The 18831-nt window shown below is 59.0% G+C and overlaps 1 protein-coding gene across 2 annotated transcripts in view; it reads right to left on the bottom strand.

Annotated features, from left to right (window-relative positions):
* FAAH2 (fatty acid amide hydrolase 2) overlaps positions 1 to 18831 on the bottom strand; it is a 28076-nt gene that overhangs the window by 8162 nt on the left and 1083 nt on the right. Inside the window, exons 1-6 of one of the 2 annotated variants that reach the window (XM_075941263.1) lie at positions 12645 to 12893; positions 7833 to 7915; positions 4381 to 4517; positions 2657 to 2866; positions 1120 to 1239; positions 25 to 160 (exon numbers count right to left, since the gene is read on the bottom strand). In XM_075941263.1, the coding sequence (XP_075797378.1) occupies positions 25 to 160; positions 1120 to 1239; positions 2657 to 2866; positions 4381 to 4517; positions 7833 to 7915; positions 12645 to 12869 (911 nt within the window). In that variant the 5' untranslated portion in view covers positions 12870 to 12893. Of the gene's footprint in view, positions 1 to 24; positions 161 to 1119; positions 1240 to 2656; positions 2867 to 4380; positions 4518 to 7832; positions 7916 to 12644; positions 12894 to 18831 lie in introns of those variants that run through there. The other variant, XM_014573365.3, reaches the window with a different exon arrangement.

Genomic DNA, 18831 nt, shown 5'->3' with positions numbered 1-18831 from the left:
CCCTAAGTGACAAAAGCTACCTACTTTCTGACTCCAGGCCCCGCCATGATCCTCAGCATGGGCTCCAGGTCCTCAGCATAGCGACACATGGGGCCTGTGCACAGGAACTCCGTCCGCACCCCCACAGCATTGGGGAACTGGCCATCATTGGGGACCACCCCTAGAAGGGCAGAAGCACAGGAGTTAGACACCACATGGCAAAGTATAACCTGGCACAGCTGGGGCACTCAGCACCAGGGAGCATGGGAGAGCCCATTCACGTGGTCCTGTGACAGCAGGCCACGGAGGGTGGGGGGAGCGCACAGCCAAAATAGACCAGAGCAGCGTGCTGCTCGGCTACTCACACGCGGCTGCCCAGCCACTAAGTTACTTGGCAGAACTTCATGGCAACGAGAGGCTCCCTGAATAAAGACCCGCTGCTGACTCCACAACACCAAGTATTTTGTTGCTGAATAAGACACGTTGACTCGGTCAATGTCCTATTGCAAGGATCTGGGATGCAGCGTGCAATCAGGCCTCCTGCCACCCCTTCCCTGAATTAGGGTCTGTCTACACTAGCACCCTAGTTCGAACTAGGGGGGTTAATGTAGGCATTCGAAGTTGCAAATGAAGCCCGGGATTTACATATTCCGGGCTTCATTTGCATCTTGCCATTTTTAAAGCCCCGGTAGTTCAGACTCCGTGCCCGTGGCTACACACGGTACGGAGGAGGTGGTTCGATTAGGCTCTCTTAGGAGTGGCCAGGCTGGATCAGACCAAAGGTCCATCTAGGGCCCGATGCCAGGTGCCCCAGAGGAACAATCAGAACAAGGCAACCATGGAGTGATCCCTCCCCTGTTGTCCAGCCTCAGCTTCTGGGTCCTAAAATACAGGAGGCCCGGTCAGCGGCTCTAATGTCTCAGTCCAATTCAGCACTAGCTTCCAGGGACTCACACCGGGGAGGAGTTTGGCTTCCCACGTCCAGCAATAAGCTGGTGCTGAGAATCCTCTCCAAACAGATACACACAGGCCACAAGGGGGCAGCTGAACTCCCCACCCACGTCCTCTGCGGCTCCCCACCGTGTCATTTCTGAGTAGGGGGGGCAAAGATGCAAATTTCCCCTCCTGGATTCTTGATACCTGTGGTGGGCTTATGTCCAAAGACGCCGTTGAAGAAAGCTGGCATCCGAATGCTGCCGCCGATATCGGAGCCCACCCCGATGAGGGAGCAGGCAGCCCCCAGGGCACAGCCCTCCCCACCTGCACAACAACAAAAGGCAGAGATGTGTCCGCTCCCTGGTGCTAACTGCACACTCCTGCGTTGGTGCCAGCGCTCTAGGCCCAAGGGACGGCCACATCACCGAGGCTGCCGCCCCGTGCCGAGCCTGAACTTCACTTACTCCAGTCCCGAAAAGACCGGACCTTTGGTGCCACAGGCAGAGCCAGGAGAGATCAAGGTGCCACCAATGTCAAGGCCCACGTGAGGGAGGGCAAGTGGTAGGCGAGATACACTAATGAGCTAAAGAAGTGATCCACCCCTCTCGCTGCAGCAGCCCGAGAATCCCCCCATGGTCCCTGCCTATCTGACCTAGGGGGATGCCTCCCTGACCCCAGATCTGGTATCAGCTTGACCCTGTGCACATGAGCAAGACACTCCAACCAGGCACCCAACCAAGCCAATTCTCTAAACTTCAGGGCAGCAAGGAGACCGTATAAAGGCAGAAGCAAGGTGGGAGAATCCACAAGATTCCACCTCCCATCTGTTCCATCCTCTAATGCCTCTGTGGAAGAAATGGTCAATTGAAACACTCCACTTTCAGCCTCTTCTCCTTCAGCAATAAGAGTTAGGTTTGCTGAAATCCATTATCTTAACCCACTAGTCGACTAGCGATGCGACTCGTCACTCCCACCTCCCCTTGCTGCCTCTATCAGAGAGAGGCAGGAGCCGGCTAAAACGCTAGTTCCCCCCAGCACAGTCTCTGCGGGGGGCAGGGAAGCAGAGGCACAGCGGAACGGTGCGAGCGGGAACCGGAGCAGTCTCTGCTCACACTGCTTCTGCTGCGATTTGGCTTTTGAAAATTGAGAAGGAGAAGCCTGGCAGGGAGTGCAGGACTCCCCCGCTGGCCCAGGGCTTCCATTTGAAGTGTACACGAGCCCCACGAGGGTTCTTGTACATTTCAAAGGCTCAGAGCCACCAGGGGAGTCCCATGCTCCCTGCAGGGCTGAGAGCCCCACTGGGGCTCTTGTACATTTCAAAGGCTGAGGCCCAGCACTGGCTTCTGCTTTCGAAATGTACAAGAGCCACGCCCAGGCGCTCTAGGCAGGGCTTTCGCTTTTGAACTGTTGCAAGTTGCTACAGTTCAAAGGCGGAGGCGCCCTTATAGACTAATGGAAATCCCATTGACTATTCGATTAGCTAATTAATCTAAATGCAACATCCCTATTCCCACATCTGTTGCGGGTGCAACAGGGGGTTGTCACTAGCACAATGCTCAAGAGCCAGCATTCACCTTTGCAATTCCCCTGCATTGGGCTGCCCCTGTGCTACGACAGCTGTTCGTGTGGCTAGCCAGTGAATCATCTGCAGGGCTTTCCAAGCAAGTGATCAGCAAGAGGCCTTTGACAAACTCATCTGTGCATGGCAGCACTGGCTCCTTGCCAGGAGGCATCCACTCACCTGAGCTGCCACCCACAATCCTTTGCAGGTCATATGGGTTGTTCGTTCGGCCGTAGACATTGTTGCTAGACTCATACCACATGCAGAGCTCACTGCAATTGGTCACACCCAGAGGAATTGCACCAGCTTGCTTCAAGCGTGACACCACCAGAGCGTCTGACGAGGAGATCAAGTTGCGGCGGCTAACCAAGCCAGACGTGTTGGGCATGCCTATGGCGACAAGATCAAACAGACACCGTGCGTGAGAGAGGCCACGAGCAGCCACTCTAAATAACAAGCTCTGCCTGTGTGAGATCCCGTGGACGGCTGACTGTTCCGGATGCTGCCAACATCCAGCAGGAGGTCTCACCTGATGAAATAACACATGCCTCACCCCACTTCCATCCTCAACAGCCCACTGCTGATTTCTAGGCAAGTTCGCCAATCCCCCAAAGCCAGGGAAGCATGCCTGGTACCCCAAGCCCCTAGCAGCAATGCCTGGGTCCACACCCTCCCTCCCCAGGGACAGGAAACCTTTCACAAAGCCTACCTTGGCGCTCTGCCATGCAACGTGTGTCTCAATCCCGATGCACCTGGGAGAACACACGGAAGTGCATCTCCTGCCTAGGAAGGGCTCACCAGCGCTAAGATAACCTTTCAGAAGGCTACCCGGACACCGAATAAGAACATCTTTGCTCTTTAGTGTGATTAGTAAAAGGGCACCTAACCTACTTCAAATACACAACTGTCAAAATACAAAAAGATCAGAATGAAAAGCAAAAATCTCTCTCAGCAGCAGCCTACTGAAGGTAACAGCAGCACCAATGAGCAGCCCCTGCACCGTACTCTGCTGCTTCTATCCAGTGGAGAAGCTAGTTAATAGTCCCCTGGACGATCCGCGCTCGAGTGGGTCTGATCAGGGCTGGGGTGCTCTGCGCACGCCGGGGTGCTGTGGGGCAGAGAGCGGAATGGCCTCCGGGACACGTGCCGTGCACTCTGGAGAGGACAAATGCAACAACGCTCAGGGAGGCAAACGATCCCATTTGCCAAGTCCAGCTCAGCGGGTATTTCACGGTTCTACACAGAACTCCCATAACCCAGAGTGCTGGGCCAGGGACACTAGCCGTTGATCAATGGCATGTCTAGTACTGAAACCAGAGTCACGGAACGAGGAGCCACAGGAATGACACAGGCCTGGCCGGAGAGGCAAGCACTAGGAAATGAGAAATTAGGCTAGGAAAGGGGAGCTCCTCCGTGCAGCTGAGCAGGAGGCATTGAGATGGCACAAAGCGACGGGGCAAGAGGGAAGGAGAGTGTTCCAGGCGGCTGTCCGGGGAAGCTCATGCTGGAGGGAGCAGCGGCTCAGCTGCAATGGGCCAGGTGACATTTGCACCCGGTGGGTCTGACACGGTTCCATGCAAAGAGACTGGCAGGAAAGTTCTTGGCAGTGGAGTTGCAGCCACTCTGGGCCCAGGGTGCCGGCGAGACGAGGCGGGTGAGGAAATCTCTCTTACCGGACCAATTTGACATAAGCACGCCCACGTGGCGCTCTCCCCAACAGGAGTGGGCCTAACAAGACATATTACCAGCCCCATGCAGGTCTCTCGGGAGGCTGTTGGATTCAGTTTAGCCGGGTCCACCACTTGGCCCCTGGCCAAAGCCACCCCTGGTGAGCAAGGAGCAAACTGAAAACAGGCTGAAGAGTAAATCCAAAGAGCACCTGGGAAGCCGGGGTGTAAACGCACCGTGCAGCGCAAAGGCCTCCTTGACGGTGAAAGGAACCCCCAGAAAGGGACATTTTTCCTGCAGGGAATCTTCATCTCCACGGCCCTCCGAGAGCAGTTTGTCCACCTGGGAGGCCTCCTGAAGGGCTGCATCGAACCTGGAGGGATGGTTGGGAAGTCAGGGGGGAGAAAATGGGTCAGTCCCCGTCCAGACTCAGACAAACCTCCAGTCCACCTCTAACCAAATCCCAACCAGCATCGGACTGGGCTGACCAGCCTGCGAGAAGGGGCGGTCAAAGAAAGAGAAGGAGTTAGCAAAAAATAAGTAGGCTAGTGTGTTCAAAGCAGAGACCCGTGAAGCAACCCGTGACTTGCCTGCTTACCCCAACGCTAGCCCTTCCCAATGGCAAGCCTTCCTCCGGCCAGCCCCTGAACAGGAGAGCGGGTGGGGAGGAAATCTGGCCTCCAGTCCCAGCTCTGCCACACACTCACTGTGAGAACTGGGCAGAGTCCCTGGTCTGTAAGACTGGGGCAGTCATGAACATTTGCATAGCGCCTTGCGACTCTCAGCAGAGAAGAGGCATATTGCCACCTTATTTCAGTGCTTCCAGTTATAGGACAAGCTGCTCCCAATGAGTGACAGACACACCAGAAATCGCAAGTAACCAATTTCTACTTTGTCAGAAAATAATTGAACACTGTCTATGTCCAATCTGTGCAACATCTTTAGGGCAGACAAATGTTCCTGCAATTAAAGGGATTCACCACTTGCTGCGATTGGTCCCCAAACAGCATAACGTCCATTCATCAATAACTAGCAACAGACTAACTCACTTTTCTGTGTTTCTCTGCGTGAGTGTGAAACTAGTCCCAAAAGAGTAAGAACCGATCTGTACATCCACTCAAACAAATCAGCTGTCTCTGTTTCCTAGAGCCGCCTGGAAGCAGCAGAATATCTGGGAGGCATGCCATGCCCAGGGCATTAAAAAAATAGCAGTATGCTCACTGGAAGCTTGTGTTTGCAGGAATTCTCTGACTCAAGAGATACAGAAAAGCTCTGCCCATCAATACTGTACATTCATGGGAAATGGAGATAATTTACACACACATACGCATCGCATGTTTTAAAACGATTAGATTGATTTAAAATTATTCTGGATTCTGCCTGTGAAAGGCAACAACAGTCATTTGTATTTGTTGCCTCCCCCTTGGAGCAAAGGAGAACAGCAAGGCTGTGTAGACTGGCAAGTTTTTCTGCAAAAGCCACTGCTTTTGCGGAAAAACTTGCCAGCTGTCTCCACCGGCCGCTTGAATTTCCATAAGAACGCTGACTTCCTACTATCTGAAATCAGTGCTTCTTGCGGGAATACTATGCTGCTCCTGTTCGGGCAAAAGTCACTTTTGCACAAAAGGGCCAGTGTAGACAGCTCAGATTTGTTTTGCGCAAAAAAGCCCCGATCGCGAAAATGGCCATTGGGGTTTTTTTGCGCAAAAGCGCGTCTAGATTGGCTCGGACGCTTTTGCGCAAAAAGTGCTTTTCTGTTACAAAACTTTTCCGTTAAAAGCATTTGCGGAAAATCATGCCAGTCTAGACGTAGCCGAAGAGTAAAGAGAAATGGAGCAAATATCAATAGCTGCTTGAGGCTCAGTGAATTCAGGGCTGGTATAAAGAGGCATAAGGTTGACAGCCCTGTGTCCTCTATGTATCCATGGCAACATGAGAACATGCTGAGAATGTGACGGTTTTGAACAGTTCTCGCTCTGGTTTATGAACAGAATGGGCTCTGTCTGGTATTCCAACCCTTCGGATCTGCAGAATGATCACTGACAGTTACACGTTATTGGGATAGGCATGAGCCACTTAAGACACAGTCATTTGGTCAAATCTAGTTACTTGCTAGGTGTATACTGCTTGTAGATAAAGAAGAGCTGCGTCTAGACTGGCAAGATTTTGCGCAAAAACTTGCCAGCTGTCTACACTGGCCGCTTGGATTTGCGCAAGACACTGACGTTCTAATGGAAGAATGCAGGGCTTCTTGCGCAAATACTCTGACGCTCCCGCTCAGGGATAAGCCTCTTGCGCAAGACACTGACGATCTAATGGAAGAATTCAGGGCTTCTTGCGCAAACACTCTGACGCTCCCGCTCAGGGATAAGCCCTCTTGCGCAGGAATACTTTAGACAGGCACCTTCATTTTTTGCACAAGAAAGCCCGATGGCTAAAATGGCCACCGGAGCTTTCTTGAGCAAAAGTGCGTCTATACTGCGCACGGGTGCTTTTGCGTAAAAGCACTTTTTGTGCAAAAGCATCCTTGCCAATCTAGACGCTCTTTTGCAGAAATACTTTTAACAGAAGAACTTTTCCGTTAAAAGTATTTCCGCAAAATCCTGCCAGTCTAGACGCAGCCAAGATGTCAGCAAAGAAAGCCTGTGCTATGGGCAAGAATAACAAGGCTGCTCCACCTACCACAGCATCCCTCAGAGTCAGTGATGATCACTTTCCCCTAAGCCATGGGGTGACTGCCTCAGGCCAGATGGGTGCAGGAGGGTGGTAGAAGTAGATTAGCCCCAGATTAAATAGTCCCTTTTCCTGGGGTGAACTAACAAACAGGCTAATTCAGAAGAAGCAGGAATTTGCCAGAATCAATTAGGGCAGACAGGCCAAGTAAGACACCATCAATTAAGCTAATTGGGAGCTTTCCAGAACCAATTGAGGCAGGCTAATCAGGAGCCAATAAAGAACCAGTTGGTAGTGGATAATAAGGCCTCCCTTTCTGTTAGTGGCTGTGGAAGGGCTGGGTGGAACAAGCGTGGGCCAGTACCGCGAGGAAGGGACTGTGGCTGGGGAAGGGTCCCAGGGGATCACAGCTGACAGCTGCTGTTGCAGGGTCCCTGGGCTGGAGAGGAGGGAAAGCCTGGGTTCCAACTCCCACTATGCCATGGGAGAGCTGATCTGGACAATGGGATGCTCCATAGGGGAAGGGCTAGTTTGGGAAAGGGACTGTCCTGCCCGCACCACTTGGAGCAGCAGCAGAGACTACAGGGTTTGATTCCCTCCCCTTTCCCCATGCTGGCCAATGCTGAGGGTGGCTAAATAAGTGGCTAGCTTGTGCCCCAGGGAAAGTGCCTAAACCCAGGGCTGCCATGAGCCTGAGTCAAGCCGTCTGCCTGGAAGGGCCGGACTCCCCAGGGCGGGGAGGGAGCTTCGACACGTGTGGGGTAAGCGTGCAGTGCTAACAGGTGGGGGGCAGGCAGCCCTGATTTGTGGCATACATCCTCTGTGGTTGAGGAGTGGCTCCGTGTTCATGTAGCCCCTCCCTCGGTGAGCATGATGGGAGGGGGGAGGGGTACATCTGCAAAGAGGGAGAACTGCATCGGGGCTGGTTATCTTGCCCTAGTGCTGCCCATGGAGCTTGTAACAGCTGTTGAACTGGAAGACAGAAAAGTCCATTTCCCACCTTTCCCCGGCTCACCTGTCCTTGACAATCGCATTGACAAGCGGGTTTACCTCCTGGATCCGCGTGATGTAAGCCTGGACAACATCCGTGCATTTCACCTGCAAAAGAAAACAACAGAACCTAACTAGGCCCAGGTGACAGGGAAGCTGCTGATCATGCCAGGATGGTCAGGCTTTTAGAGTCTTGAGATGGAGGAAACTACATTACTGCTCTTGTGGAACTGCCTTTAGCCCCTATATATCCCGGGTCACTGGGTGATAGTCACTTACCTCCGTAGCCGCTTGACTTTCCCCAAAACTCCTATCTACCCCAGTAGCCATTCCCCTGGAATTCCCACTGAAATGAATGGTCAGGATTTCTCCACTGAAAGTCTAATGCATAGGGATCAGCCAGCCATTATAGAAATGCAGCCAGGGCACAAAGTAGCAGCCTCTTTACAGATCACGTAGCAACCCTACCCCACAGATCATGATAAGCAGCATATCCAGCTTAAAATGGCATGGGGAATCAGTAGACTGCAGGGACAAAAGCTGGCATTTAGCCAAGACGCAGAGGTTTACGCTCTCGGTCCGACTAAAACTGACACCGAATTTTGCACCTCGTATAAAGACAGATCATTCCACTGCCATGCAAATACAATCTCGCTCATGATCAATTCTGCAATTTTTTACTGATGACAACAGGGCAGAGTCTTGTTTTTCATCAGACATTTCACAACATGCTGCTGGATCTCTAACTGCACCTACTGCTCTCGGGATCATAGTGCTAAAGAGATGCAGCTCAGCATCCAAGGTACGTGTGGCAGGGGAGCGGACCGGCACTTTAAAGTAAAGAGGCCACAACAAAATTTCCTGGCACCTTTTTTTTTTTTGCTCAACAAAAATTTTCCTGACCCCGGGGGGGGATCATGAATGTAAAAAGGTTGAGCACCACTGACTTAGACTGTTGGCTTCCCCAAATGAAAACCCATTACAAACGAGTGCTGGCATAATTACTATTCCAGCTGAGCCTCAAGAGAGTAGTGTTACACAACTGCCCTTTCTGAAGCATTGTGTTACTAGTGCAGTAGGTCTCTGCCCTTGGAGACTACAGCTGCATTGCTGGAAGACAGCAATGGAGCAGCCAGGGCATGCACAAACACATGCACCCAGTGCTTAATTTATGCCAGGGCTGAGGCTTGGCAGTTCAGTTATGAGAATTAAAAAATGGCTTGAGCTCCGGCACCTCTTCCATTACAATGAAGCCCTACATGTGTAACCCACATGCCTGCTGAGCGTGGTGTCCTGTCCCATCTAGTGGCTCCCAGACCGCTGACAGAGAAGCATGAATCTGCTCCACAGCCTTAGCTACCAGCCAGCTGGCTTTTAGCCCATGCCCTGTGACCCAGAGGTTCCAGGTTTGCTTCCACCTCTTGGCGTTCCACGTGCATTACTAGGGCAGTGGGGAAAAAATCTCCCTCTGAAATGATTCATTCATCACCCAGCTGGGTATAAAGCGCTCACTCACCCACAGCTTAGTGAATGAGGGACTGCAGAAATGCAGGCTCCCAGAAGTATTTACAGGCCTGGCACGTCAGGAAGATCAGGCATTCATTACACACCAGTTCTTATGAGGAGGGTTTTTGTCGTGCATTCGAGTGCTCAATGTCACAACCCTCCTTGAGGACTGAGAAACAAGACAGATCATAAAAACGAGGAGATGATCAGGGCTGCTTTTATGCCAGATTATGGCCCATGGCAACTTTACCAGGGAGGCGTGTCCTACGCCCCTCCCAGCAAACGGTGCTGGCTAATCTTGATCTAAGTAGAAGCGCATTCGTGTACATGCCCAAGGAGGCAAAGGGTAAGTCTATATTGCAGATACAGCTGGCTGGGCCAGTTTACTCCGGCTTGCATGAGAAAGGGGAGCAGAAGGGGCCAGAATGTGGAGACCCCGCCCAAGGGGACAGAGCGCAGTGGGGGGAACCCAGAGAGCGCAAGTGGGTGATGCGCACCAGATCCCTCCCTCAACCTAGGGACTAAGCCTGGGGGGTTCCCCCTCACCGCAGGGGGGGCAGAGCAAGGCAGGGGTTTCGGGGGGGAGGGGGAATAGGGGCATAGCAGGAGACCTGACACCGGGTGACAGGGGCAGAGCGACAGGGTCCCTTCCACCCAAGCTGGGGACAAGGGGCTGGCCCTGGGCAGTCTCCCCTCACCACGGGAAGCAGAAGGGCGGAGTGAAGTGGGGTATTCAAGGGCAAGGGGGGATCCTTCCATCGGGGCAGAGCGCAAGGGGGCGGAGCACAGAGGAGATCCGAGGGGGGCAGCCGGGGGAGGACCCGGGGATAAGAGGGGGGTCAGAAGGGGTGGGACATGGGGGCAGAGGGGGAGGGGCTGGAGGAGCAGGGCAGGTCCTGGGGGGGAAGGAGGGGCAAAGGGGGAGGGGTGGGGGAGCGGGGCAGATCCTGGGGGGAAGGAGGGGCAAAGGGGGAGGGGCTGGAGGAGCAGGGCAGGTCCTGGGGGAGGAAGGAGGGGCAAAGGGGGAGGGGTGGGGAAGCGGGGCAGATCCTGGGGGGGAAGGAAGGGCAGAGGGGGAGGGGCTGGAGGAGCAGGGCAGGTCCTGGGGGGGAAGGAGGGGCAAAGGGGGAGGGGTGGGGGAGCGGGGCAGATCCTGGAGGGAAGGAGGGGCAGAGGGGGAGGGGCTGGAGGAGCAGGGCAGGTCCTGGGGGGGGAAGGAGGGGCAAAGGGGGAGGGGCTGGAGGAGCGGGGCAGATCCTGGGGGGAAGGAGGGGCAAAGGGGGAGGGGCTGGAGGAGCGGGGCAGATCCTGGGGGGAAGGAGGGGCAAAGGGGGAGGGGCTGGAGGAGCGGGGCAGATCCTGAGGGGAAAGAGGGGCAAAGGGGGAGGGGTGGGGGAGCGGGGCAGATCCTGAGGGGAAAGAGGGGCAAAGGGGGAGGGGTGGGGGAGTGGGGCAGATTCTGGGGGGGAAGGAGGAGCGGGGAACATCGTGGGGGGAAGAAGGGGCAAAGGGGGAGGGGCTGGAGGAGCGGGGCAGATCCTGAGGGGACAGAGGGGCAAAGGGGGAGGGGTGGGGGAGTGGGGCAGATTCTGGGGGGGGAAGGAGGGGCAAAGGGGGAGGGGCTGGAGGAGCGGGGCACATCGTGGGGGGAAGGAGGGGCAAAGGGGGAGGGGCTGGAGGAGCGGGGCACATCCTGGGGGGTCGGAGGGGGTAAAGGGGAAGGGCCTGGGGGTACAAGGAGAGTCAAAAGAGGCGGGGCGCGGGGCAGAGGGGGCAAGGTCCAAAGGGGCGGAGTCAAAGGGGGCAGGGCAGAGGGGCGAAGTCAAAAGGGGCCGGGCAGAGGGGCAGGGCGAGAGGGGGCGGGGTCCAAAGGGGCGGGGCGCGGGGCAGAGGGGGTGGGGTCCAAAGGGGCGGGGCGCGGGGCAGGGGAGAGGGGCGGGGTCCAAAGGGGCGGGGCGCGGGGCAGGGGAGAGGAGGCGGGGTCCAAAGGGGCAGGGCGCGGGGCAGGGGAGAGGGGGCGGGGTCCAAAGGGGCGGGGCGCGGGGCAGGGCAGAGGGGCGGGGTCCAAAGGGGCGGGGCGTGGGGCAGGGCAGAGGGGGCGGGGTCCAAAGGGGCGGGGCAGGGGAAGGGGGCGGGGTCCAAAGGGGCGGGGCGCGGGGCAGGGCAGAGGGGGCGGGGTCCAAAGGGGCGGGGCGCGGGGCAGGGCAGAGGGGGCGGGGTCCAAAGGGGCGGGGCGCGGGGCAGGGCAGAGGGGGCGGGGTCCAAAGGGGCGGGGCGCGGGGCAGGGCAGAGGGGGCGGGGTCCAAAGGGGCGGGGCGCGGGGCAGAGGGGCGGGGTCCAAAGGGGCGGGGCAGGGGAAGGGGGCGGGGTCCAAAGGGGCGGGGCGCGGGGCAGGGCAGAGGGGGCGGGGTCCAAAGGGGCGGGGCGCGGGGCAGGGCAGAGGGGGCGGGGTCCAAAGGGGCGGGGCGCGGGGCAGGGCAGAGGGGGCGGGGTCCAAAGGGGCGGGGCGCGGGGCAGGGCAGAGGGGGCGGGGTCCAAAGGGGCGGGGCAGAGGGGCGGGGTCCAAAGGGGCGGGGCAGGGGAAGGGGGCGGGGTCCAAAGGGGCGGGGCGCGGGGCAGGGCAGAGGGGGCGGGATCCAAAGGGGCGGGGCGCGGGGCAGGGCAGAGGGGGCGGGGTCCAAAGGGGCGGGGCGCGGGGCAGGGCAGAGGGGGCGGGGTCCAAAGGGGCGGGGCGCGGGGCAGGGCAGAGGGGGCGGGGTCCAAAGGGGCGGGGCGCAGGGCAGAGGGGGCGGGGTCCAAAGGGGCGGGGCGCGGGGCAGGGCAGAGGGGGCGGGGTCCAAAGGGGCGGGGCGCGGGGCAGGGCAGAGGGGGCGGGGTCCAAAGGGGCGGGGAAGGGGAAGGGGGCGGGGTCCAAAGGGGCGGGGCGCGGGGCAGGGCAGAGGGGGCGGGGTCCAAAGGGGCGGGGCGCGGGGCAGGGCAGAGGGGGCGGGATCCAAAGGGGCGGGGCGCGGGGCAGAGGGGGCGGGGTCCAAAGGGGCGGAGCGCGGGGCAGGGGAGAGGGGTCCAAAGGGGCGGGGCGCGGGGCAGGGGAAGGGGGCGGGGTTCAAAGGGGCGGGGCGCGGGGCAGGGCAGAGGGGGCGGGGTCCAAAGGGGCGGGGCGCGGGGCAGGGGAGAGGGGCGGGGTCCAAAGGGGCGGGGCGCGGGGCAGGGGAGAGGGGTCCAAAGGGGCGGGGCGCGGGGCAGAGGGGGCGGGGTCCAAAGGGGCGGGGCGCCCCCTGCCCGAGTCCGGGCGCCCTGCCGCTCCCAGCAGCCCCCGCGGCCGCGCGCTCACCTGCCGTTGGCGGAGGCGCCGGGCCAGCTGGGCGGCCGGCAGCAGCAGCAGCGCCTGGCCCGGCGGGGGCGCGCAGCGCGCGGGGGTCCCGGCCGGCGGGGCCGCGCGGGGGCGGGGGCCGAGCGCCGCGGAGGCGCGCGCCGCCAGGCTGAGCAGCACGAGCAGGGCGCGCGACAGGAGCCGCAGCAGCAGCGCGAGGCAGCGCTCGCCGCGCGACAGCGCCATGGCGGGGGGGACCCACAATGCAGCGCGCGGCGCCGCCCCTCCCGCCGCCTGCACAGCCCCGGGGGCGGGGCGCGCCGGGCACGGCTGAGGGAAGCTCGCAGCCGAGGGGGCGGGCGGAGCAGGGCGCGGGGCGGGGTCTGCTGCCCCCCGCCGGCCCCCGTGGGGCCCCCCCCAGCCCTCCCCGGGCCTGCATCGCCCCCCAGCACCCGGCCTGCTCCTGGGGTCCCCCCCACATCCTCCTAGGGGCAGCATTGCCTGGACACCCCCACACCACTTGGATTACCCCTCCCCTCCACACACGCCTCTTGCCAGGTATGGGGTCACCATCCCTCTGCTCCCCGGTGTGAAAAGGGCCCTAGGGCTCAAGCCATTGGTACATGGAGAGGAAGCCGGCCTTGCGGGGCTCAGTCCTGCAGCGATGCATGAGAACCTGCAGAACAGGGAGCCCCAAGCCTTCCAAAATCACAACTGGCTTAAACTAATGACTAGCAGGCTCCGTGTGTTGGTCCTTTGGTGCCATCTGCACTAGAGTTCACCTCTTCAAACATGGAACATGAAAGAAATCCCAGGAGCGGAAAGCAAGGCAAGCAGGTTTTGGCTGAGTATTTGTTCTGCTGCAGCGCCTCCGTGCTCCAGCTCTGGGAGGACGGGGGGTCAGAGGACAAGTCGCAGATCCCAGAACCCGGCGCAAGCCCTGAGGGGATTCATTCCCTTATCAAGCTGCTTTATGGCTGCAAACTCCAAAGCTCAACATTTGAGCAGCCAGCGATTCCCGGGGGAGCACAGGCAGAGACACCAGGGTTTCATGGGACAAACGTCAAACGTAACCCTCAATCTCCCAGGAGGGGACTCTTCATGCTGCATGCGCCTTCAGAGGCAGCAGCCGGGCCCGGGACTCTTCATGCTGCATGCGCCTTCAGAGGCAGCAGCCGGGCCCGGGACTCTTCATGCTGCATGCGCCTTCAGAGGCAGCAGCCGGGCCCAGGACTCTTCATGCTGCATGCGCCTTCAGAGGCAGCAGCCGGCCCGGGACTCTTCATGCTGCATGTGCCTTCAGAGGCAACAGCCGGGCCCGGGACTCTTCATGCTGCATGCGCCTTCAGAGGCAGCAGCCGGCCCGGGACTCTTCATGCTGCATGCGCCTTCAGAGGCAACAGCCGGGCCCGGGACTCTTCATGCTGCATGCGCCTTCAGAGGCAGCAGCCGGGCCCGGGACTCTTCATGCTGCATGCGCCTTCAGAGGCAGCAGCCGGGCCGAGGACTCTTCATGCTGCATGCGCCTTCAGAGGCAGCAGCCGGCCCGGGACTCTTCATGCTGCATGCGCCTTCAGAGGCAACAGCCGGGCCCGGGACTCTTCATGCTGCATGCGCCTTCAGAGGCAGCAGCCGGGCCGAGGACTCTTCATGCTGCATGCGCCTTCAGAGGCAGCAGCCGGGCCCAGGACTCTTCATGCTGCATGCGCCTTCAGAGGCAGCAGCCGGGCCCGGGACTCTTCATGCTGCATGCGCCTTCAGAAGCAGCAGCCGGCCCGGGACTCTTCATGCTGCATGCGCCTTCAGAGGCAGCAGCCGGGCCCGGGACTCTTCATGCTGCATGCGCCTTCAGAAGCAGCAGCCGGCCCGGGACTCTTCATGCTGCATGCGCCTTCAGAGGCAGCAGCCGGCCCGGGACTCTTCATGCTGCATGCGCCTTCAGAGGCAGCAGCCGGCCCGGGACTCTTCATGCTGCATGCGCCTTCAGAGGCAGCAGCCGGGCCCAGGACTCTTCATGCTGCATGCGCCTTCAGAAGCAGCAGCCGGCCCGGGACTCTTCATGCTGCATGCGCCTTCCGAAGCAGCAGCCGGCCCGGGACTCTTCATGCTGCATGCGCCTTCAGAGGCAGCAGCCGGGCCGAGGACTCTTCATGCTGCATGTGCCTTCAGAGGCAGCAGCCGGGCCCGGGACTCTTCACGCTGCATGTGCCTTCAGAGGCAGCAGCCGGCCTGGCCCGGTGTGGAGGCTTGCGCTGCCGGGGATGCTTTGGAACCAGGGCAGCCAAAGCCTGTAGCGGCAGCTTTGGCACTGAGCCCTGGGCGCTGCTGCACAAGCCAACCCCCCAGGTCCGCAATGGAAGCTGGTGCTTCTGAGGAGCCAGCTCTGCAGTCCTGGGGCGATGAAAGCGGATCCCTTCTGCAAGTGGTGTAGCCAGAAGGGGATAGGTGGGTGGGCAATGGCTGGGAGGGGAGCAGCACCAGGCCCCTTCCCCCCTTCCCAGCTGGCCTTGGAGGAGAGGGAGGGAGGGAGATGTTCTTGCCAGGGGCCCTGTAAAAATGTGGGCCACCCACTTTGCCCCCCTGCTGGAAATGGGGGTTGGGGCCAGGGCTTACCCTGCTCCGCCCACCTGGGGCTCCAGCAGGGGAGGTGGTCGGGGTAGGACACGGGCTTGCAAGCCCCCAATTCTGCTGTTAGGAGCTCTGGGCAGGTAGAGCAGGACGTGGCTCTGGCGGGCCTGTGCACTAAGCGCTGGCCCACTGGGAGCTATGCCCCTGCCTTCTCCAGGTAACAAGTCCGTGAAGTCCCACCCCCTGCAGAATGGCCAGGTGACACTCCCTCTGGTGCACCGGGCGTTGGCCAGACCCTTGTCTGACCCAGCCCGGCCGTTCTTAATGAGGAGCAATATTAATTTCGGGTGGATGACGCAGCATGATTGAGATTTTGGCCTAAGACAAAATGTAGGCGTCATTCGCTTTTAGAAAACTTCTCATTTCTTTCTTTCCAGAGACTGTCCCAAATCTGTTGCATGGCCTTATGTCTGAGGAGTCAGGCTGCTTCCTTTGGAAGTTAATTTCCTTGGCACTGAAATGGATACCACCGGCATCAGCTGCTAGCAAGCTAAGGCACTCACAGGAACATCTGGTGGAATTTAGGAAATGTATTGGTGACCCGGGTGCAAAGCTAGGTTGTACAGCGCTCTCTCCCTCCCAGCAGAGTGCAGGGAAACTTCCATGTTCTATTGATTTTCCTAGCCCAGCTTCCGAGCTGTGCATGTGCTCTTGCTCTGTGGCCGCGCGTCAAGGTCCCCCCGCCTCCTGCACCCCCGTAATGGCACGAACAGACTCCACCAGCCAGTAGAACAGAGGGAGTTTATTGCTTCTTCAGGATACAGCACAGCACAGATGGAATCTGGTCACAGGGCAGGCCTAGGATGCCTCAGCCCCCCTTGAGATGGGGGAGCCTGGGCCCCTAAATCCCAGGCCCCTTGCTTAGGCTGCCTCCTCCATGATACCAGACAGAAACTAAAATGTCCCTTCCAGCCCTGCCCCCCAGCCAGGGGCTGGCCTCACCCTCCTTCCTTTGGCTCTCTCCCTGGGAGCCAGCTGGTGGGACAGGTTGGGAGCCCCTTGCATAATGACTCATCCCCTGCCCTGCTGGGCCGTGCTGCAGCCAGCAGCCAGTGGGGGTCACCCACAGCCCACCGCCCAGCACAGCAACTGGCAAGGTACCAACGCTACATCACATGCTCTCTTTCTCCCCCTCCCCATCTTTGTTAGTGCACCTCTAAACAGCACTGGAATCATTTCACTGAAGAGCAGTTCACAAGCCAATACCTCCTGGGAGTAGCTAGTGCCACTCAGTCCGACTGATCTGGAGCCACGCCAGTAAAACAGCCATTGCAGGTCACGGCGCCGCAGGGAAAACAGCTGCACTTGATTTTATTTTTATAAAGACAGTAGAATAGGAAGCAGCAAGTGGGGAAGTGATGCTTGCTTCGGTGAGACCCCTCCAGAATGCTGCACACAGGCCTGGACTTGGGGTCCAGGTTTTAAGGAGTGTGTTGAAAAATCAGAGAGGCTGCAAGAACCACAAAAGTTAACTGAGGGCCAGAATAAATGGCTTAGACAGACAGACCCAGAGGGATGAAAACCCTTTGAGCTTACGGACCAGATCAAGAGCTATCTGAAGTGCCTTTGCAGGGGGAAGGCACGGGCTTTTAAAGGGCTCTAGCCGAGAGAGGCACAAGCAGAACCAATGGCTGGAAAGAGAAGCCAGACAGTCCCAGGCACACATTAACGCTGCTGGCTAAGTGGCACCAGCTACCAAGGGAGGTGGGGAACTTTACAAAGGCTGGAGTCTTTGAATGAACAAGCCTGGAAAGAGGAGGATGTTCCAGACTTGGGTTATTTGAATGGAGCCCTCTCTTGCCTCTGGACCCTCCAACCCGTTTCCAAGCACTGATTTCCATGGAAGTTGGAGGCCCCACTAGCTCTAAAGGCTGGGCTTGGAGGCTGCTTTAGACAGAAGTGACTGGGCTCCAGGCGGAGGACGCAGGGGAAACGGAACGGCAGGCTAGCCCAGAGGTCAGGCTAGAGACTCGCACGCTCCCTGTGGGTTTTCAATCCTATACACGAGAGTGCATGGCAGAGCCAACGGGAAGCGAGGTCACCCCAGGGCCTGCCCGCACGTGACAACGCTGCACTGCTAGAGGGCTGCTGACGGCACAGGGATGGACTTGTGTGTGTCGCTTGTGGACGATGCAGCCACCTCGCAATCGTACTACCGAAAGCAGCAGTGGGAACAACACGGCAGGGGGGCGGGAAGGGGGCTGGCCAAGGCCCCGGAAGGATGGGTCAGCAGCCGCTCAGGCTACATTGACACTGCATGGCACCACGGCTCAGCTAGCACCTCAGCCAGCTCCAGCTGGGAGCAGTCTTCCCTGGGACTGGGTGCTAGGATGACCACCCAGGAGAGAGTCACAAGCCGCCCACCTGATTAGCAGAGCGCCCCCAGCCAGCAGCCTGCGTCTCCAGTGGTGGTACACATGCTTCAGTTCACACAACAAAATTTATCCTGCACATGGATGGAAAAAGTGAGAGAGGACATTGGCTGGTGGGGCTAAACCCGAGTGGAGAGCAGACGTGGGGCCAGGCTCTGAGCCCTTCCACGCTAACTCCACGTGCGAGAGAACACACCGCAGGTCACTGGGCTAAACCCGAGTGGAGAGCAGACATGGGGCCAGGGTCTGAGCCCTTCCACGCTAACTCCACGTGCGAGAGAACACACCGCAGGTCACTGGGCTAAACCCGAGTGGAGAGCAGACGTGGGGCCAGGCTCTGAGCCCTTCCACGCTAACTCCACGTGCGAGAGAACACACCGCAGGTCCTGGGCTAAACCCAAGAGGAGAGCAGACGTGGGGCCAGGCTCTGAGCCCTTCCACGCTAACTCCACGTGTGAGAGAACACACCGCAGGTCACTGGGCTAAACCCGAGTGGAGAGCAGACGTGGGGCCAGGCTCTGAGCCCTTCCACGCTAACTCCACGTGCGAGAGAACACACCGCAGGTCCTGGGCTAAACCCAAGAGGAGAGCAGACGTGGGGCCAGGCTCTGAGCCCTTCCACGCTAACTCCACGTGCGAGAGAACACACCGCAGGTCACTGGGCTAAACCCGAGTGGAGAGCAGACGTGGGACCAGGCTCTGAGCCCTTCCACGCTAACTCCATGTGCGAGAGAACACACCGCAGGTCACTGGGCTAAACCCGAGTGGAGAGCAGACGTGGGGCCAGGCTCTGAGCCCTTCCACGCTAACTCCACGTGCGAGAGAACACACCGCAGGTCACTGGGCTAAACCCGAGTGGAGAGCAGACGTGGGGCCAGGCTCTGAGCCCCTTCCACGCTAACTCCACGTGCGAGAGAACACACCGCAGGTCCTGGGCTAAACCCAAGAGGAGAGCAGACGTGGGGCCAGGCTCTGAGCTCTTCCACGCTAACTCCACGTGCGAGAGAACACACCGCAGGTCCTGGGCTAAACCCAAGAGGAGAGCAGACATGGGGCCAGGCTCTGAGCCCTTCCACGCTAACTCCACGTGCGAGAGAACACACCGCAGGTCCTGGGCTAAACCCAAGAGGAGAGCAGACGTGGGGCCAGGCTCTGAGCCCTTCCATGCTAATTCCACGTGCGAGAGAACACACCACAGGTCACTGGGC

The sequence above is a fragment of the Pelodiscus sinensis genome, chromosome 13 (assembly GCF_049634645.1).
Source record: "Pelodiscus sinensis isolate JC-2024 chromosome 13, ASM4963464v1, whole genome shotgun sequence".
Taxonomy (NCBI): domain Eukaryota; kingdom Metazoa; phylum Chordata; order Testudines; family Trionychidae; genus Pelodiscus; species Pelodiscus sinensis.
This window is presented reverse-complemented; position numbering and strand designations above follow the sequence as displayed.